At 52.2% G+C, this 18,119-nt stretch overlaps 1 protein-coding gene across 2 annotated transcripts in view; it reads right to left on the bottom strand.

The window, feature by feature from the left end:
* LOC144718606 (protein phosphatase EYA1-like) overlaps positions 1-18,119 on the bottom strand; it is a 78,145-nt gene that overhangs the window by 23,185 nt on the left and 36,841 nt on the right. For both annotated transcript variants that reach the window (XM_078593990.1, XM_078593991.1), the window contains 4 exons: positions 16,773-16,953; positions 16,124-16,260; positions 15,706-15,789; positions 6,597-6,686 (listed from right to left, as the gene is read on the bottom strand). In XM_078593990.1, coding sequence (XP_078450116.1) covers positions 6,597-6,686; positions 15,706-15,789; positions 16,124-16,260; positions 16,773-16,953 — 492 coding nt within the window. The remainder of the gene's footprint in view (positions 1-6,596; positions 6,687-15,705; positions 15,790-16,123; positions 16,261-16,772; positions 16,954-18,119) is intronic.

Below are 18,119 nucleotides of genomic sequence, written 5' to 3'. Positions count from 1 at the left end.
GGCAATAAAGCGCACGCGTTATCGAACACCGCCGTCAACAGCACAACCGCAGAGAACGAACTTCCCGCCACGGCGAGCGTGCGACTACGACGAGCGGAGCCATTCGCATCGCAGGAGGAGGAACGACGACACGCGGAGGAGTGCCGCTCACAAACCGCAGGAAGGATGATGTGGCTTCCTGCTGTTTGCGAGCAGCACACCTCTATAATTATTTTGTCAATTAAACTCAATCTCACGCTCGTAATACGTGCACCGAATATTTATAAATTGTTGGTTTCAGGTGAATGGAAAGGGCGCGAGGGAACAAACGAGACTGATCATGCGGGACGAGCAAAGCAAAGAAGACGCAAAAATTAGATAGAATATAATTTAAATCAAATTCTGACCCTGACTAGTGGCATTTCATCGAGTGGAGCGGCGGGAGTGCTCGCTACACATCCCGGAGCTATGCTTCCTCTGCTGTACGTGCTCAATGTGGATCTCCCGTGGAGCGGCAAATATGCTCTCACCGCCTCTCTAACCCTCAATTTCGCCTCTTGATGACTGTATCCAATGCTGTTAACCCTGCATCACACAGCATTGGCCTACCAGAAAGTGGAAACTGTGACACAAATTCAGAGCAAGGTGCTGAGCTGCAACAAAAGGCATTTCTAATGTTGCCTCCTGAAATATTCAGGGAGGTTTGGGGAGGATATAAGAAAATTCCTTTCCTGACCTGGGAGATCTGCCATCCCTGAAGCATAAATAGTCTCCACTTAACAAAGCCCTCAGTGGATGCTCTCTGTAAGCACCGGTCGCACGAAGCTTTTAAAGCACGAGCAAATAAAAAATAACAACATTGCACGAAGAAGCATCCCAAGTCTAAATAGCGCCGACCGGCGCCGTGACCCATGCGCCGGAGAAACGGCGACGTGGAAACATCGACGCACGAGTCCGCGACGCTCGCATTCCACCAAGAGGGCTCCGTCATCCGGGGCTTAAGTTGTTTGGGAAGCGTCAAGGACCAGCGAGCTTCCAGTCGCTGGTTGATGGCCAGCCCCGTGGTGGGGCGCAAGCGCCCTTCGCGAGCGACGGCTCCCCCGCCAGCGCAGACGCCTTGGGCCGGAGCGCGTGCTGCGCTGGTGGCGGGGCAAGGGGATGTCGGAACAGCGGCAGCTCCATCCCCATCCTCGGTGAAGGGGAATGGAAACCCGTTCTGCTCGAAGGCTTTTATTTATCTGTGTGAAATCACATTGAGAATTACTAACCCTTTTCGAAGGAAGGAAAGTAATTTCCTATTCAAATGACCATCGATACAGTGCTCATTTCCTGCTAACAGCCCTGAACCTCTGGTCGAAATTCCACATTCCTATGGCAGGGGTGAGTTTATCCATAGGACACACACACAAAGTGCTCCCGGAGGGTTGACAGGCCGAGTCAACCCTGAACCAGGATGTGAACTCGCTACCTTCTGATTACGAGCCGCTTGCTCTACCGCTGAGAGCCACCTGCAATGTATTGATCGGTATGATTATTTTCTTCCTTCAAACTTTTTTAGTCCCTCCATCTCAAAATGTATCCCTGCCCATTTTGGCTACAACGGCAGAGCGTAGTTTTGCGTTTGGCCGATTGTCAGCGCGTGGTTATTCATGTTCTGCCAGTACGTGGAAACTGCTGTGTGCAACAGCGCAGTGAATAAACAACATATCTTGGAAACGAATACATAAATGCATGGCGATGCTGTAAAAAAAAACTGTAGTAATAGCCAACAATGCGGGATAATGACCCGGGCACAGTCACCTCCGCCGTGTGTGCCAGCGTGGCGGAGCTCGGGGGTCGTAACGAGCCTGGGACGTTTGTTTGGGGCGTGAAACGCGTGGTTTCTCTTTCAGCACCTTTCAGGGTCTGGGAATATTTAGAGCGCACACAACACTCCGCTCCTTCCCGTCATCCCTTAACGAGAGAGATGTTTGGAGAATGAGAAAACAAAGGGATATCACTCCGCATCGTCGTGGACGCCGCACTTTAATTAGAGGTCACAAGTTCAGCTTGTATTGAGGTGACAAAAGGCTAAGGTGCAGCGCTGCAATTTCTCACGCCACTCGTAGCAGGACCTCCACTCGGGAAAACTCTTAAGGGTATTTGGTCTACTCTTTCACATATTGGAAGATGTGGGCGTACCCACATTTTAAACCGTACGGAACATAGACATTTGAAGAGAAATGCTGCGGCCACTTTCCAGATGTTGTGGAGTCACCTTTCTCAAGCAAGATTATCACCGTTCCACGTGACGGGATGACTGCCAGTTCCAAAGAGGCAAATGTTTGCAATGTCTCAAGGTTTAACATGATGAGATTTACGACTCAGGTCTCCAACGATAAACACGACTGGCTCAACTCGAAAATTCTGTAAAGTCAGAGGAATCAGCGCAGAGATAATGAAAAATGAAAGTGTGACGAACCGATTTACGCGCGCGCGGTTTTCGCATTGAGCAGCGCTGCAGGCCACCGTGATGAATTATTCTTCCGAGCTTCGGCGTTCTTGGTTGTTTTCTCAAGGCTAAGTCTGCGCTTTGTCAGTAAACCCATAACAAATCGCAAGCAGCGCAAAAAAAAGCATCCGATTAAAAAAGGCGGCGGCATAAATGTTCTTTACGTATTGCGTGCTCTAGCCTGGCTACAATTCCCAGACTCCCCCTAGTTGGTGCTCATTACATCCTGGGTCAAGGGTGGCCTGGTCCCTCTCTCCCCAAGGGTTAAAAACATCACAGCATCACAGCATTCTTACCCCGAGCCCACGACCCCCTCCACGGCCCCTTCCACGGCCCCCCTGGGCGCCCTCGCCTCCCCCCGCAGCGGAGCCGCGCGGCGACCTCGCCGCGACCCCGCACACGGTCACAGCGCCGCCGCGACGACGACGACGCCGCGACGACGCCGACGAGGTGCGTGGCACACGGGCGGAGCGGTGCCTCTTCTCGTGGCGGGGGGGGGAGCTGGGCTCCGGCTCCCCGGAGAGAAGCCGCGTCCCGCCTCCGCTCGGGGGATGGTGAAAGAGGTGAAGGTGAAGGTGAGCGCCGAGGAGCGGCTCGCTTCTTAGCAGATTGTCACGCCGATTGGAGAGCGCCCTTCGCTGGAACTTAATTGAGGTCACCGAGGTACACGGCGAGGCCGCCAAGGAACAGTTAAGTAATCCGGCTTGAGGCGCAATTTAAAATGGCCCTGGTTAAAGTAGTGCAGGGTCTCCCTCAATTACGAGTCAAAAGCCAACGACTGCGCTACAAAGGATTCTAATTGAGTTTAAATGCGAATCAAGCAGCCCGCTGCGGTTTGCTATCAATGCGCGGGTTTTGTTAATTTGTAAGACGATGCCTCTGATCCGAGGTGCCTCGCTGTGCCCGCCTCTCTCCTCGGAGCCACGCGGCTCGACGCCGAGAGACCACCGCTGGCTCCAGCTGCACTCGGACTCCGTCCTGCTGACTCAGCCCCCCGCTGTCATTATGTAGACTTCCCCTCGGCTCTGCAACAGCAACGCCGTCCCCCTCTGCACGCCCTGCAGAGCGCTACCTCCCGCTCAAGTGGCGGTGCTGCAACAGACCACGCGCTGCCGCCACGATGCCGTCGTGATGCTCGGCATGCCGGGCGTGCGCAATCTCAGAGCTCGCCGGTTCTACTTTACCTCGCCGCGCAGCAGATGGCACGACGGAGCAATCCTTTCAACCCCTCCGTCGCTGTCCACTGAGCAGTGGAGATGGGTATACCGCTGGTTAGTCAATCAGTAGGTTGAGCCATGGGGTAAAGTGCGGGTATTACCGCCCAATCCAAGATGTATGGCCAACGTAGAAGAGTAGGCCAATATGCACTCTCGCAGGGGCTCCTCGAGAACTGCTTCGAGTGGAGGCCCTTCCACCGGTAGTTTTGGGACGGCCACATTTTCAACTCTCGTGGAGTCGGTGGCCTAAACTATAGCACGCGAACTCCGCGGCGTTCACCTCGTCGCGGGAAGGAAAAACGACGACGCGGGCGGAGCACAAAGAGCTCCGAGAGCCGCGCCAGGCCGGGCAACCCCAGCGGGGGAGTGGAGCGAGGGGGCGGGCTGAGGGGCGCACACAAACGAGTTCACGAGAAAGCAGAGCGAGCAGGAGCGGTGGGAAATTTACGCTTCTCCCACCGGGGCCTGCGAAACCTCAGACCGCGCACACCGCCGGACAGGCGGCACCGGCGGGCGCTCGCGGGACACCGCGCGGGCGCGCCCCTCCGTGTGATCTCCATTGATAAGTTATGCACGGATGGGGTTACTAAAGGCAAACAGCGTATTTCACACAGGTGACAGCTTACGTGGCCCCAACCGTAGAATGAACTGATCCGTGCTTTGAGCAAGGACAGGAATTATACTCGGGTCACGTTTGTTTTTCCTCCGCAGTAGTAATGAAGAGCAAAGAAATATGGACCGGTGCCCAAAACAACACGGGCACTTACAGCTTAAAGTGGCGTTCGGCTCGCGTTAAATAAATCATAACGAGCCGGCGAATACTTCACGCGCGCCGACCCGCAGAGAGCCGTGTAAATTATGGAGCGGCTCTGGAGCACGCGTCATCATCGTGAGCGAGCGAGTCGACCGTTCGGCGCCCAGCTTCTGGACCGCCCGCAACACGGCGTTGACGAGGAGCTGAACGTCGTGATCAACACTCAGCGTCGTGATCAACACTCAGCGTCGTGATCAACACTCAGCGTCGTGATCAACACTCAGCGTCGTGATCAACACTCAGCGTCGTGATCAACACTCAGCGTCGTGATCAACACTCAGCGTCGTGATCAACACCCAGCGTCGTGATCAACACTCAGCGTCGTGATCAACACTCAGCGTCGTGATCAACACTCAGCGTCGTGATCAACACCCAGCGTCGTGATCAACACTCAGCGTCGTGATCAACACCCAGCGTCGTGATCAACACCCAGCGTCGTGATCAACACTCAGCGTCGTGATCAACACTCAGCGTCGTGATCAACACTCAGCGTCGTGATCAACACCCAGCGTCGTGATCAACACCCAGCGTCGTGATCAACACTCAGCGTCGTGATCAACACTCAGCGTCGTGATCAACACTCAGCGTCGTGATCAACACTCAGCGTCGTGATCAACACTCAGCGTCGTGATCAACACCCAGCGTCGTGATCAACACCCAGCGTCGTGATCAACACTCAGCGTCGTGATCAACACTCAGCGTCGTGATCAACACTCAGCGTCGTGATCAACACTCAGCGTCGTGATCAACACTCAGCATGGCGATTATTGGCGCCGCTCTTCTGCCCAACAACTATTCAAACTTATTGCCATGCTATTTTAAAAAAAAATCATTAAATTATTAAACTATTATATCCTTTTGCCATGTTTTTACTTAAGAATTATGCTCTTTCTGTAGTTCACTCAACGCAAGAATATAATTTTTTTCTGTGTCCACAGGAGGCAATTATCCGATGATATGTTGCAGTTGCATGGAGTGTGCGCGCTGTATGAAGACCGCTGACACCACGGAGTGCGCACGCCTCTCCGGCGAGAGAGCCAAGATGGATTGCCCGTGCCGCGTGCCTCGCCGTTTACCCGGGTCCCATTCTTTACGAACTCCAGGGACTGCTCCGCTGAGAAATTCATAACCCACGTCACACCGCTGTGCGTGTGTGTGCTCGTGCGTACGTGCGTGTGCTCGTGCGTTCTTGAGAGAGAGTGCGGTGCAGCAGCGTAGTGGACAGCGCTCTGCGCAGCGAACCCAACGACCCAAGTTCGATTCTCGCCCGCCGCCAACATCAGTGGGAAATATCTGAACTGATTCTGGGCCTCCCATAAGTCAACTCAGCCTTAAATGAGTGCATGATTTGTCGTGTGAGCATTAGGGCTGGAGGACACAAAGGCAGCCAGGCGTGGCGCTGGCTACACCATCACCTCGTGCACCGTGCCGGCCAGTGTCGGCTACACAAGAGATGTTTGTCTTTGTGTCAGATTACGTCGTTGTATATATGCATTCATACGTGCATTTCGTTAAGTTGGCAAAGTGGTCAGCTCACAACCTCATGGTTGCAAAAATCATATCCTGGTCGGGGCCAGTAAAATATTTACCACTTATTCACCCAGGGCTATTGAGTTTATGAGAGTAGCATTGCTTATTTTGAACTTTTTTGGCAAATAAAAATTTCATTAAAAGATCATTCTTAATCCACTAATCCAGGGAAAACAACTGCACTCGGCAGCTTAACTGTCAGAAAATTACCACCAGACTACACAGCTGTTCCTAATTCTCCAGAAAACCTTCACGTTTTGTGAACCGCTGAGTAAATATCCACAAGCTTGTACTGCAACTTTCATCGTGACATCTTAATTTAATTTGCGCTCTCCAATCATTCTCACTTAAGTCTCACACGTGGGTACTGGTGTCTCTGCAACCACTCGCCAGATACTCGGGCTCACGTCAATGTGACGTGATTGTCCTTCGTGGAGGACTTTCCCGTGCCTGACTTTCCTTTGACTGACTTTTCTTCGACTGACTTTCCTTTGACTGACTTTGCCTCGACTAACCTTTCTGTCGCCGACTTTTCCGTCGCCGACTTTCCAGCACCGGCACTGACCTCAAGGTCGTTGAAGAACAAGTGTGTGTCCGCCAGGTTGAAGATCATCTCCTCCATCCTGAGCCCAAGGGAGACAGACGTCGCAGGGTCCTGGAACAAACGCAAGCGGCACGTCAGTCACCCGGGGCGGGGGCTGTCTCCCGTCCGCAGTGCAGACGGGGCAGGCCCCCCGGGAGACGCGAGAGGCCCCACTGCCCGGGGGCACCCTGGGAGACGCCATCGTCGATGTATCATTTTGTGTCGTTTTCGCCATCTCGTTTCGATGTTCCCTCGTTATTTCAGGCTCCTTTGTAATAGTTTTGTTCACTCCGTGAGCCGAAAGTTAACATTAGCGTGTCCGTTGCATATATTTTTTAAACTAATCATGCACACGATTTGGCGAATGCATCACGAATGTAAAAAACATGTTTTGCCTGATGCATGGTTAAACGGCAAGTCCTCGTCAAGGGCACTAGTCTCATTGGTCTGCGAGGAGGACGAGTATTTGCGATTTGCTCGTGGCCATGCGGGAAGATGCTCGTTCGGATGCAAACCAAATGAGTTTAACAAACGCCGGGTGGGGGAATAACGGAAAAAACGGAAAATAATCGGTGAGAGCGGAGCCTATTTACGGTGTCCTCGGAAGCATCGCATGGCTGGTCACAACCAAATAAACACGCGGGAATTTACGGGAAGGGCTGACATTTCTAATTAAACCCGCAGGTTGGAGGCCTCTGGCCAGCCCATGCAAAACACCTAAAAAACATCCCTGCCGTTGGAGAGTGTAAATCTGTCACCGGTCAACCCTAAGGGTCAAAAATGAGGTTCTGCTTCAAGAGCGCCGGGCCAAACTAAAGGCAACAACATTCCAAATAACAGAGAGAGTGAGGGGTGCATAAGTCAATGTACAACTCTAGCTCGCAGCAACCAATCCTTCTCTTTTAATAACTGTTTTTTTTTTTAAACAAATCTCTAAGTTATGTCAAGGAGCGCGTAACATTATTAACAATACCTTGTCATTGCAGCGTGCACAAAGGACCGTGTAAAACATTTCTACCCAACGTGAACCAATGTGTTCTTTTGCCCCAGGTTTCTAACCTGCGGTGTGGATTGCAGCTGCATCCCTATAAGAGGACAGCTCCAAGCCGATGTAAGCTACAACATGAACGAGACAGTACAAATAAAACTCTAGAGCTTGACAAACACGGCCTGCGAAACGTGAAGCATCCGTCCGGTATATCCCGTGTCCGCGTTTGCAAACATCGCAGGGAATCATCAAAGTCGTCGGTAAATAATAACAGCCTCGTTGCACGAATGTTGGCGGGTTTTTATAATAATGCCGGACGTGAATTTAGCGGGATTGCTTGGCTTTGCATGCGTGCGCGCCGTTTTGAGTATCGTTCAAATTCTGCGCATTCCACGGACAATATTTGCCCCATGACTCAGAGGGTGAATCATAACCGGCGAGCCGCGGTGTACGTGCCGCTCCGTCGAGGACACGCGTTCGCAGCAGGAAAGACGATTTGGCTGTTACTTTAGCGTGATGGGGTTTTTTTTCCGCCAGCGAATAACCTGAAGCCAAAATTCCAAGCGCATTAACGGCGCGTCACGCGACAGCACTTACGCAAACCCTGAGCACGCGCGAGTTGTGTGGACTTAAGTTAGCAGGGTGGCACGGGTGGCGTACGCACACGAATATCCACGCTCTGACTTTACAGCCATGTGTGCGCGTGTCGGAACAGGCAAAGCAACCGTGTGGGTGCACACGTTTGTGTGGTTTGCGTGGTAACGGTCCAATCACGTGCATCTTACTTTGTGCACATGCGCTCGCACGTTTTAAAGATACACAAGACATTCACTTGAAAGCAGAATGTAAGTGTGTGGGCTGCACACTTGCCTGTGCATATGTATGTATGGATATTAACGTGTGTGGGACAGTGATTGGCGCACTCTGCTACAAACTTAAAAACCTCGGTTTGATTCTTGGCCGTGGTTAACATCTGTATAAAGTAATATCAGAATCTGTTCTGACGACATGCTGGCTAAAATCAATCCAGTGAAGTGCGAAAACTCTACAAAGGTGAAAGCATCCAGGAAAGGAAATGGCCGCGCGTGTGTGTATGTGCGTGGTGCTGGCCACCCACCCCCTCGTGTGCCGTGCTGGCCTTAATAGGTGCTCGCTAACAGCACTTGCCCCTACAGTCTGTTAAGGCTATACGGGGGATCGTTATCTTTGTCTGTGTGTGGGGGAGCTCACATATCCTTGAAAGACCTGGACAAAGTCCCATCGGTGAGCTCCTCCAGCAGGCAAGGCTGCGTTGGCTGGGTCACGTAGCCCGCATGCCCAGCCACCGCATGCCTAAACAACTTTTGTTCAGCCGGATCGAGGGGGCTAAATGGGCGTACCACGGGCTAAAGAGATGGAGTGATGTGGTACAGGAGGATGTGGAGCTGAGTGGACTAGCTGATGACTGGTACCAGTGGTGTCAAGATCAGCCTCTGTGGAGGAGGCTCGTGAAGGACGCTACTGGGCAGTTGGAGGCAGTCGCCCTTCAACAACAATGGAGGGCAGAGGAGCGACGCTCACAACAACGAGCGGAGCGCCGGGTGGCGAAAGCACAGCAAGTTGGCACAGTAGGGTGCACAGGTGGTGCATCAGCCAGTCATCTCGGTCATCTCAGTCAGTCGACCCGTGGCACCTGGGTCTGCCCCGTGACCTCCTGCCAGCGGGCGTTCGACACTTCACGTGACCTCAACGTGCACATAGCCTGGCACAAGCGTCGTGGTGATGTCACTGCCACTTAGTGGCGAATGGCGGTTGTTGTTGTGTGGGAGCAGTAGTGTCTCAGTTTCATTTTCAGTTTCATGTTTGAGGTATAATAACTCTTGACTCGGGTGCAAAAACATGAACAAGGGGGTAGGCACGCTGTGCTATGGGCCCGGCGATCCGAGTTCGATTCCCACTCACAGCCAACACCAGTGTCGATTATCTGAACTGGACCTGAGTCTCCCCTAGGTCGACTGAGCCTCAAATGAGTACCTGGTGCGGTGTGTAAACATCGCCACTGGGGAGACAAAGGCGGCCGGGCATGGTGCTCGCCACCCACCCCCTCATGCGCTGTGCCGTCCTTCATAGGTGCTCGCTAACAGCACTTGCCCCAACAGTCTGTTCAAGGCTATACAGGGGATATCTGTCTTTGTACAAGAGCAAACCGAATAAACTGTGCGTGAGGTTTTCTGCTGGAATTCGTGTCGTTTGATTTTTCCATGGAACTTGAGGTCAACAGAAACGCTTCGCATGGCGCCTGATAATGCTGAACCATGCGTCACGTGGCCAGAGGGGTGCACGGTCGCTCCCCACTGTGAGTCTTCAGCTTCGCAAAGAGCAGAGACGCGTGATCAGCGCCGAGTCACGCAAGGGGTGACATGCTGCATTTGTTAGAGCGACACAGCCAATGTGCAATTTCTCATTAATTACGTTCTCCAGCTACAGCAGTTTTAACATTTGTTCATCATCAGCCATGCCCAATTAACTTAAGTCCTCCATTGCGTGAGTTCTATAAGTATTGTTTATCACTGATTGTTTATCACTGGATGTGTTCGTTGAACACAACAGAGATATGAGAGTAATTAATTATAGTTAATGGAGCAATAATAACGCGTGACCAATTAATATTTTAGCCAATTGGCTCGCATCCTCAGTTACTATCATATTTCATATCCATTCAAAACATTATGATGGCTTTTCGTATTTGCATTTTCAAATTGGATTCCAATTGGAAAATGTAAATGTCACAATTCATATTAATCCTTGTCATTTCTCGGAAAGAAAAAATGTGAAAATGTCAGAAACATAGGTCTAAAGTGAAACTCATGATTATAGTTTGCAGGTAATTAAAACCAGATATAAGCGCTCAGGAAGTTCCGTTTAACCGTCCAGGTAGCTCAGCGGAAGAGCGAGCAGTTGGCAATCAGAAGGTTGCAAGTTCACATCCATGCTGGGGGTTGAATAAGCCCATCATCGCGAAAGGGTCGATAAATTGATCGCCACTTTGCGACAAAGTCCAAGAGTGGTTGTCCTATGGAGATACCTCTCTCTGCCACAGCAATTTGGAATTCCCGCCAGTGGCTGAGGTCTGTGAACGTGAGATCAGCACCAACACCTCAATGCTCGTGTGGGTAGCAGGAGATGACCGCGACAAGTGTGACTTGCAAGAGCAGTGACAGCGAGCGAGTTGAGCAATCGCCGCCGCACCTGTACGCCCTGCAGGGGCCATTGTGAGAAAGCACGTGCTGCCTATTATTGGCGGCACATACCGCGCTTTACGGTGCAAGGAACACTCGGCCTCTGTGTGAGCGGCTCGCCGCTTTGTGTTGCATTCGTGAGGTTTTATGCTGTGAAAGGAATTTACACCCGAAAAATGTAATTTATGGAAATGTTTAAATTGCATGACCGGAGCCATTTATAATTCAACTTTTTGTGCTTTTTAAATTGGAGACGTATACACAAAACTCTTGGCAATTACGTTGCCTCTTAAACGTTGAAACTAATTCAAACAGAACGCTCTTTATAACATGCAAAATATGGTAAGCTGTGAGAAGTAAAAGTGAAAAACTGTTCAGAAGAAAATCCCTAAGGAGGAGGAGGAGGGAGAGTGGCACACCTGCAGCGCTGCTACCGCGACCTCCGGCTGAGTGGGGTCGCGGAGTCAGCGGGGAACGTCGGCGAGGATGAGCCGGCTGAGTGGCCAGACTCGCCCAGAAGCTTAGCGGGGGGGGGGGGGGGGCTTTCCCTTCCATCGACGCAGCCCATTTAGGCAGGCCGTGTCACTCGAACGGACGATGATCGATCATCGTGAATAATAATGACGTGCTAGCCAAGGAACAAACAATGTCCGAGCGGACGTGCATCGTGGAGATGGAGCGATAAAATCGGTTTGTGTGCAGGTGCAGCATCGAGAGAGGTGGCGGCAGCTCGAGGAGGCTGTCATCTAGCAGTGGATGGAACACGACTGATGATGCTGACGACGAAACTAAACAAAAATACTGATACTACAAGCAACCAGTTGAGAAGATAATGTATGGATGAGTGTTCGACACGTTTTCGAAGGTTCTGACCAAGAGTTCCAACCCGAGGGGCGAATGATTCATGAGCCGCTCTGCCTCTCACGGCCGCAAACAAGGGCCACTCGGTGGCCGGCCCCGTTCAGCATCCTGCGGTGCGGCGGGAAAGGATGTGAGTTCACGGTTGAGATGAAGGCACCGCCCAGCCGATGGCTTCCCAGGGGAGTGGCAGGTGGGTTGTTTCCAGGGTCTCGCTCGGCGTAGTAGTAGTAATAACAACATTGTTCTTATAGAGCGCCTTTAGTGGGGGCCACCTCAACATTCTCACACCGGATCTTTGCTACAACACGACATTCTAAAGTTTCAACCCTCTGTCACTTAAGGTGTGGTGGTTGTCAGGATTGTTTGACCATACTTCACCGTGCTGCTCAGCACGTGTTGGTAAAGAGGGAAGGCCCAGGACTGGTTCAGACTTCACTCGCCACTTATACCGCTCGCCCTGAGCCTCTCGGAATAAGATGAAGCAAGACGGTAGAAAACAAAACAATCATCGATCGAATATGCAAGCGCTTTTAAATAAGGAAAGCGCTAAAGCAATATCCATAGGATCATTATTGAGAAAATGTCAGATTAAAAGAGTTTTTGAACGTGATGTATCTCAACAACACTGGCGACGTCCGAGCGGCAGTCACCATTGGACCTCCCTCCCTCGCCCCGACAATCTTCATATAATCAGTTGCTATTATTACACGGGAATACGGCCTATATGTGTTCATAAAACATTATAAACTATTGCTGTGATATGTTCGATCGGGGACCGTATGAGATGGTGGCAGCTTAGGGAGGTCAACATCCAGCAGTGAATAGAGAAAGGCAGATGATCAGCATGATTGCTCTGAATAATCTATTTCAATATTACAGTAACGCGATACCAGCTTCATGATAAGATGAAGAAATATTAAAGTGAGTGGTAGGTCAGTGTTTTAAAAATCCACATTCCTCTGATAGGAACCATTACCATCTTACTTTTCTCGAAAGTGGTACGTCTTTTAACAATCACAGATAAACAATCGGCTAAACACCCAACTGATCAAGCACCACAGTGCTACCCATAATGATTATTCAAATTGTAACTAAATTATTTCATTACTTATCATTTACGCTTGTATACCCAGGAAAGCTTCACTGAGTCATGTGACTCGTTTTCAGGAGGATCCTGCCAAGTTTTCCCAGCAGGGCTTGATTACTTGTGATCCCAGTCCAAAAAGAGAAGCAGAGGAAAGAAAAGAGAAGAGAAGTGAGAGGAGAAAGAGGAGAGTGCAAAACGGCTAAGAAGGTCACCCCAGCAACGGGGCAACGTGTGAACTAACGCGAGTGAGCGCCGAGCGAGGCCTGCTCCAGCGCGGGCGCACCGCAATCGCGCCGTCGATAGCCGCGTGTTTAAGAAGAGCGACTTTTCGCGCGGGACCCTGGCGCTTGACGAGTGAGCTAATGGGAGGACCTCTCCGGGCTGGGGGCATTGCCCGGCAACAGCTGTCATCGCGGCAGTGACAGATGCAACGAGGGCTACGTTCAGAATGGGAGCCCCTAAAAATATCCAGCACTCCCCAGCACATTCCACCCAACGGCTCGAGCCACGTCCGCGTGCGCGCACACATGGGGTACGTGCGCGCGGGCGTACGTACACCGTGTCGTCGCTGTGAAAATGTTTTGCGCGCACTGTACAGTGCGGAGAGATACTTTACACGAGGAGTTTTTTGGGACTTAAAATTTTTCCGTAATTTATGTGTGTATGTTGAACTTCCTTCGCACCGTACGTAGCAAACCGTGCTCATCGGAGGTGCGGGGGAAGAACAAACTAAACGTGAATATACGTAATGTACGTGACATCAATCGTACATGTCAGTCCACCTCGCCTGAGGATGCCGTTTATCAGACGGACAGTCTCATCTCATCCACAGTGTCCACCCATCACACTGCAGGTCCCAACAACCCATCCACTCAACCACCCATTCACCCACCCACCCACCTCACCCACCCACCCACTCACCTAACCACCCACTCACTCACCCACTCACCCACCCACTCACCCATCTACCCACTCACCCACTCACCCAACCACCCACTCACTCACCCACTCACCCACCCACCTACCCACTCACCCACCCACTCAAGCACCATGCTGCAGGTCCGAACAACCCACCTACTCATCCATCCACTCACCCACGCACTCACCCACCTACCCACTCACCCACTCACCCACTCACTCACTCACCCACTCACTTTCCCACTCACTTTCCGACTCACCCACCCACTAACCTACTCACTAACTCACCCACTCGCTTACGCACCGCACTGCAGACCCCAACAAGTCTCGTTGCGCTTCTTCTCACGCACTGCTCTACTTCGGAATTCCCTCGACCCATCATCGTCTCTTTTCCCCAGTTACTATAACAACCATGCTCATTTCAATAAACGCATTTGACTCTGTATCTATGGCAACCGCAACAGTGCTGCACGCTGCCGGCCACTCAGTAACCCGGGCAGTGACTTTGTCGCTGAGCACACTACGTAAAAGTCAAGGCAGAAGTGTACTTTGTTAATGAGCGCTCGACGCTGCTGCCCAAGCGTAGCGACGGCGGTGGATGCCCACGTGGTCTCGCTCACCCCGTCGGTGAGACGTCGTGGGGCGGCTTGGCAAGCGCCTCGCCTCGCGTGGTTGCACGCGAGGTGAGGCGCCCGGCTTGCCGAATGATTTTTTTCCGCAATAACTCTATTCTATTTACAATGATGCAACGGGAACTTTATCCTTGTTCTGTAAAGTTGGTGAAACGCTAACAAACATTGGCCTGCTCTTGTTAAAGATTGTTTAGTGGATTTCTAGCTGTGAGCCAACACCAGTGTGAGTGGGGGTGGTGGTCTTGTTGTTGAAGCTGGACATCTGCAGATGAATGCACTATTTCTGAGCCACCTATCACTCCAACGAACGTTTCCACTTGAGCAGCCTATTCTCAAAAATCATGGGAGACGGCAGCAGCTTGGGGAGACCTTCATCCAGCAGTGGATTAACCATGGCTGACGATGAAGACGATCATGCACTCTCTTGTCTTTGTAACAGGCAAAACAGTGCCTCTCAAGGCACAGCCGTGTATCTAATGTAACATTCTAGAATCCAACGCTGAAGTGAAAGTTAAACCAACGGACTCGAAGTGAACACGCCGACGATGCCGGCCTGGGCTTTGGCGTTAACGTTCGCCGGCGTGAGCCCTGCGGTGGGAGAGAATCCCGCCAGAGTCACCGACAGTCGCGTGGCCGCGAGCACGACGGCCGGCGCATCGTTCTCGACGCCGCGTCGGCGACGTTTTAATTTACTGCGTGAATGCAGCTGCGACCGCGGGGAACGCCGGGCGGGCTGATCCTCCCGCATGCGCGAGAGGCCTCGAGCGGGAGAGGCCTCGTGCGGGAGAAGCCTCGTGCGGGAGAGGCCTCGAGCGCGGTGTGATGGAGCCAAAGTGACGGGTTTGACACGGCGGTGGGAACGGCACGGCCACGACTGTCCCGCACGGTCTCCTGCTGCGTTTGGCGTGAATTCGTGGGAGAGGCACTCACCAACGCACACCGGCACCCTCTAGGGCCCGATCGTCCAGCGATACAAGGGCTGATGTCACGTCACCTCTGCTTTTCAAAACAGCCGGCTTGTTAAAGGCCGACAGGAAGAGATTGTGTAATATAAATATATATATATATATCTGAGCTACCGTCTCTCTGTTGCTGGATGAAGGTCTCCTGAAGCTGTCGCAATTCCTCACGGTCTCTTGATGTAAACAACGCAGTTAGCTCCTGCACTTGAGCTAAGCTCAGTACATTTTGCGGGGGGGGGGCATTTCATCACTATTACATTATTTAAGTCCTAGCCACAAATATTCCCATAACACTCCAGACTGACAATCACCACACTTAACCTCAACAATGTGAAAGTTTGTTTGGATGTCGGTTAATTGACTCCGAGCGGATTTAATGTCAATGGTCCCCATGGAAGCTCGCGAGAGATTGACAAGGCTCTCACCTTTCCATAGCGAGTGGCGTAGGAGCCGGTGAGCAAGGAGTGGAACACGATGATGGTCTCGTCCAAGTCCCAGACGAACACTCGCTGCGGACGGCAACACGACAGGGAGGGATGTTCAGTCGGAGGGAAGACAACCCCACATCTTCAACAACTGCCCCCGTGTCACTCTAACAACGAGTTGCTATTGTTCGGTGAACGGGGTCATTCGCTGCTTTGTTACAACATAAGCTGGAGGAGTAACTGAAGGAGCAACTAAACCATACGAGCGACGTAAAAATAGTGATGCGGTTGACGTGAGGTGGCGAACAGTAGAGAGGATCAGGCGACCCCGAATCGTGACAAGCCCAGCGTGGACCCACGAGGCCCGACGAGGTCACGGCATGGCGGCTCGCTGCCGCGGCGAGGCGTGCAGCCGTACCTCCAGGTCGTTCCCCGGCGGGGGGGAGGGGTTGCTCTTGCGGTTCCGGCTGCGGGACTTGGTCTCGGAGCCGCGCCGCGCCCGCTCGTCCAGCTCCTTGACGGGCGTGCTTGGGCAGGTGCCCGCGCCAAAGTCCCCTGCGGAGGGCAACGCACGCGGACCGCGAGCGTGGGCGCTGTCGCCGTGGCGACGTCGTAGTGGCACGCATCGAGCGCACGCGGCTGACTGCAGACACCCTCCGAGATGTTGGTAGGAGTTTAACAGGAATATCCCAATAAATTTTCGTGGAATGACCCTTTTATATAGCAGCTGGTGGTGTGTGGTGATGGTAGATGTATACTCTTAGTTCTTTCGGTAAAGTCACGTAGGTAAAATTAATAAAAAATAAAACAATAAAAATCACTTCCATCAGCATGGAAGTGATCACTTCCATCAGCATGGAAGTGATTTTTATTGTTTTATTTTTATTAATTTTACCTACGTGACTTTACCGAAAGAACTAAGAGTATGAATCCTTGCAGTCACGAAAGCTTCAAATCTAGATGGTAGATGTAGTTGGGGTGGTGGCGGTAGCGGTGGTGGTGATCGTCGTGGTGATGATTGTGGTGGCGGTAGTAGTGGCCGTGACGGTGGCGGAGGTGACCGGCACCTGCTTGCGTGGCAGGCAGAGGTGGCGGTGGCGGCTCCTGCAGCTGGTAGGTGGTGCTGGAGGCGGTTGGCGACGAGCAGCCCGACACGCTGGCCGCCGTCACGTACGAGCCGTACGCCGCCGTCGCCGGGTAGTACGCCGCGTACTGGCCCTGGTTGAAGCTGGCGTACGCCGAAAAGTCCTGCAAGCGCGGGGGTGGACAACGTCGAGAGGGGACAGTTCACGGAGGAGGTGGACAACGCAGAAGTCGAATAACAACTCACAGAGGAGGTGCACAACCGCGAAATGGATGGCGCTCGGTGGGGAAGCGTGAAGTCTCGCATGAGGCTGTGCTTCTGGAAGAGGAGCCCCGTCATTGCGGACAGCGATCGCCAACGCGCTCGCTCTTCCTCTCCCTCTAAACTTCTGAAAATTAAAACCGCGTGGTTTTTTTCATTAATCTCAACCAGAACGTTACAGATGTGCGGCGCGCAGCTAAGAGAACGTCAAATAGCCAGCAATGCGAAAAATTGCGATTGGCTCCAAAATTATGTTCCGTGTGTTCAGTTTCAGCGAGCGAGCCGCAATCTGCGCGTGTTTCTGGCGTCGAGTGCTGTGGGGGTCTTGTTTTTCCGTGAGGCTTGCAAACAAAATCTCCCAATGACCCCTTTCACTCACCCAGTCCCTCGAGTAGAGGCCGCAGCTCATTCTGACTCGCCATGGTTAAATTATCACCCAATACTCCCCCAGTCACCCTGAGCCTCTGCTTGTTTCCTGTTCGTTAGACCTTTTGATTAGAAAAACATCCACTGCCAAGCACTCCTGTCAAAGCCCTCCTGCTTTCCTTTGCCGATGTTATTTTCATGAATGCGTGACCGTGCGTGAAAGCACACACACACACACGTGTCAATTAAAGGGTGCATTAGAAGCTGCCTGCGGCTACAGAGCGGGCGAGATCTAAGAGGCGGAGAGGTGCGAAAATTATCAAGTGTACGCCTTTGTTGAAGGGCGTGGCATTATTCTAACACACACAAGGTCAGGTTAGTGTTGCATTTTAGGATTAGGAAATGACAAAGGTAAATATTTACAGATTATAATTATTTGAGCTTCCATTCGCGGCGATAATAAAGCATACTGACCAGCTGCATTGGATGATGCTCTCAGGGGAAGAGGACGACCACTGAGCGGATGTCAAACATCAACCCCCAGGGGCAAAGTCACGGCGCTGGCGAGGGGCAGGGTCACGGCGCTAGCGAGGGGCAGGGTCACGGCGCTAGCGAGGGGCAGGGTCACGGCGCTAGCGAGGGGCAGGGTCACGGTGCTAGCGAGGGGCAGGGTCACGGCGCTATGCTAGCGAGGGGCAGGGTC

Source organism: Lampetra planeri, chromosome 5, assembly GCF_965212315.1.
Source record: "Lampetra planeri chromosome 5, kcLamPlan1.2.h2, whole genome shotgun sequence".
Classification (NCBI taxonomy): domain Eukaryota; kingdom Metazoa; phylum Chordata; class Hyperoartia; order Petromyzontiformes; family Petromyzontidae; genus Lampetra; species Lampetra planeri.
This window is presented reverse-complemented; position numbering and strand designations above follow the sequence as displayed.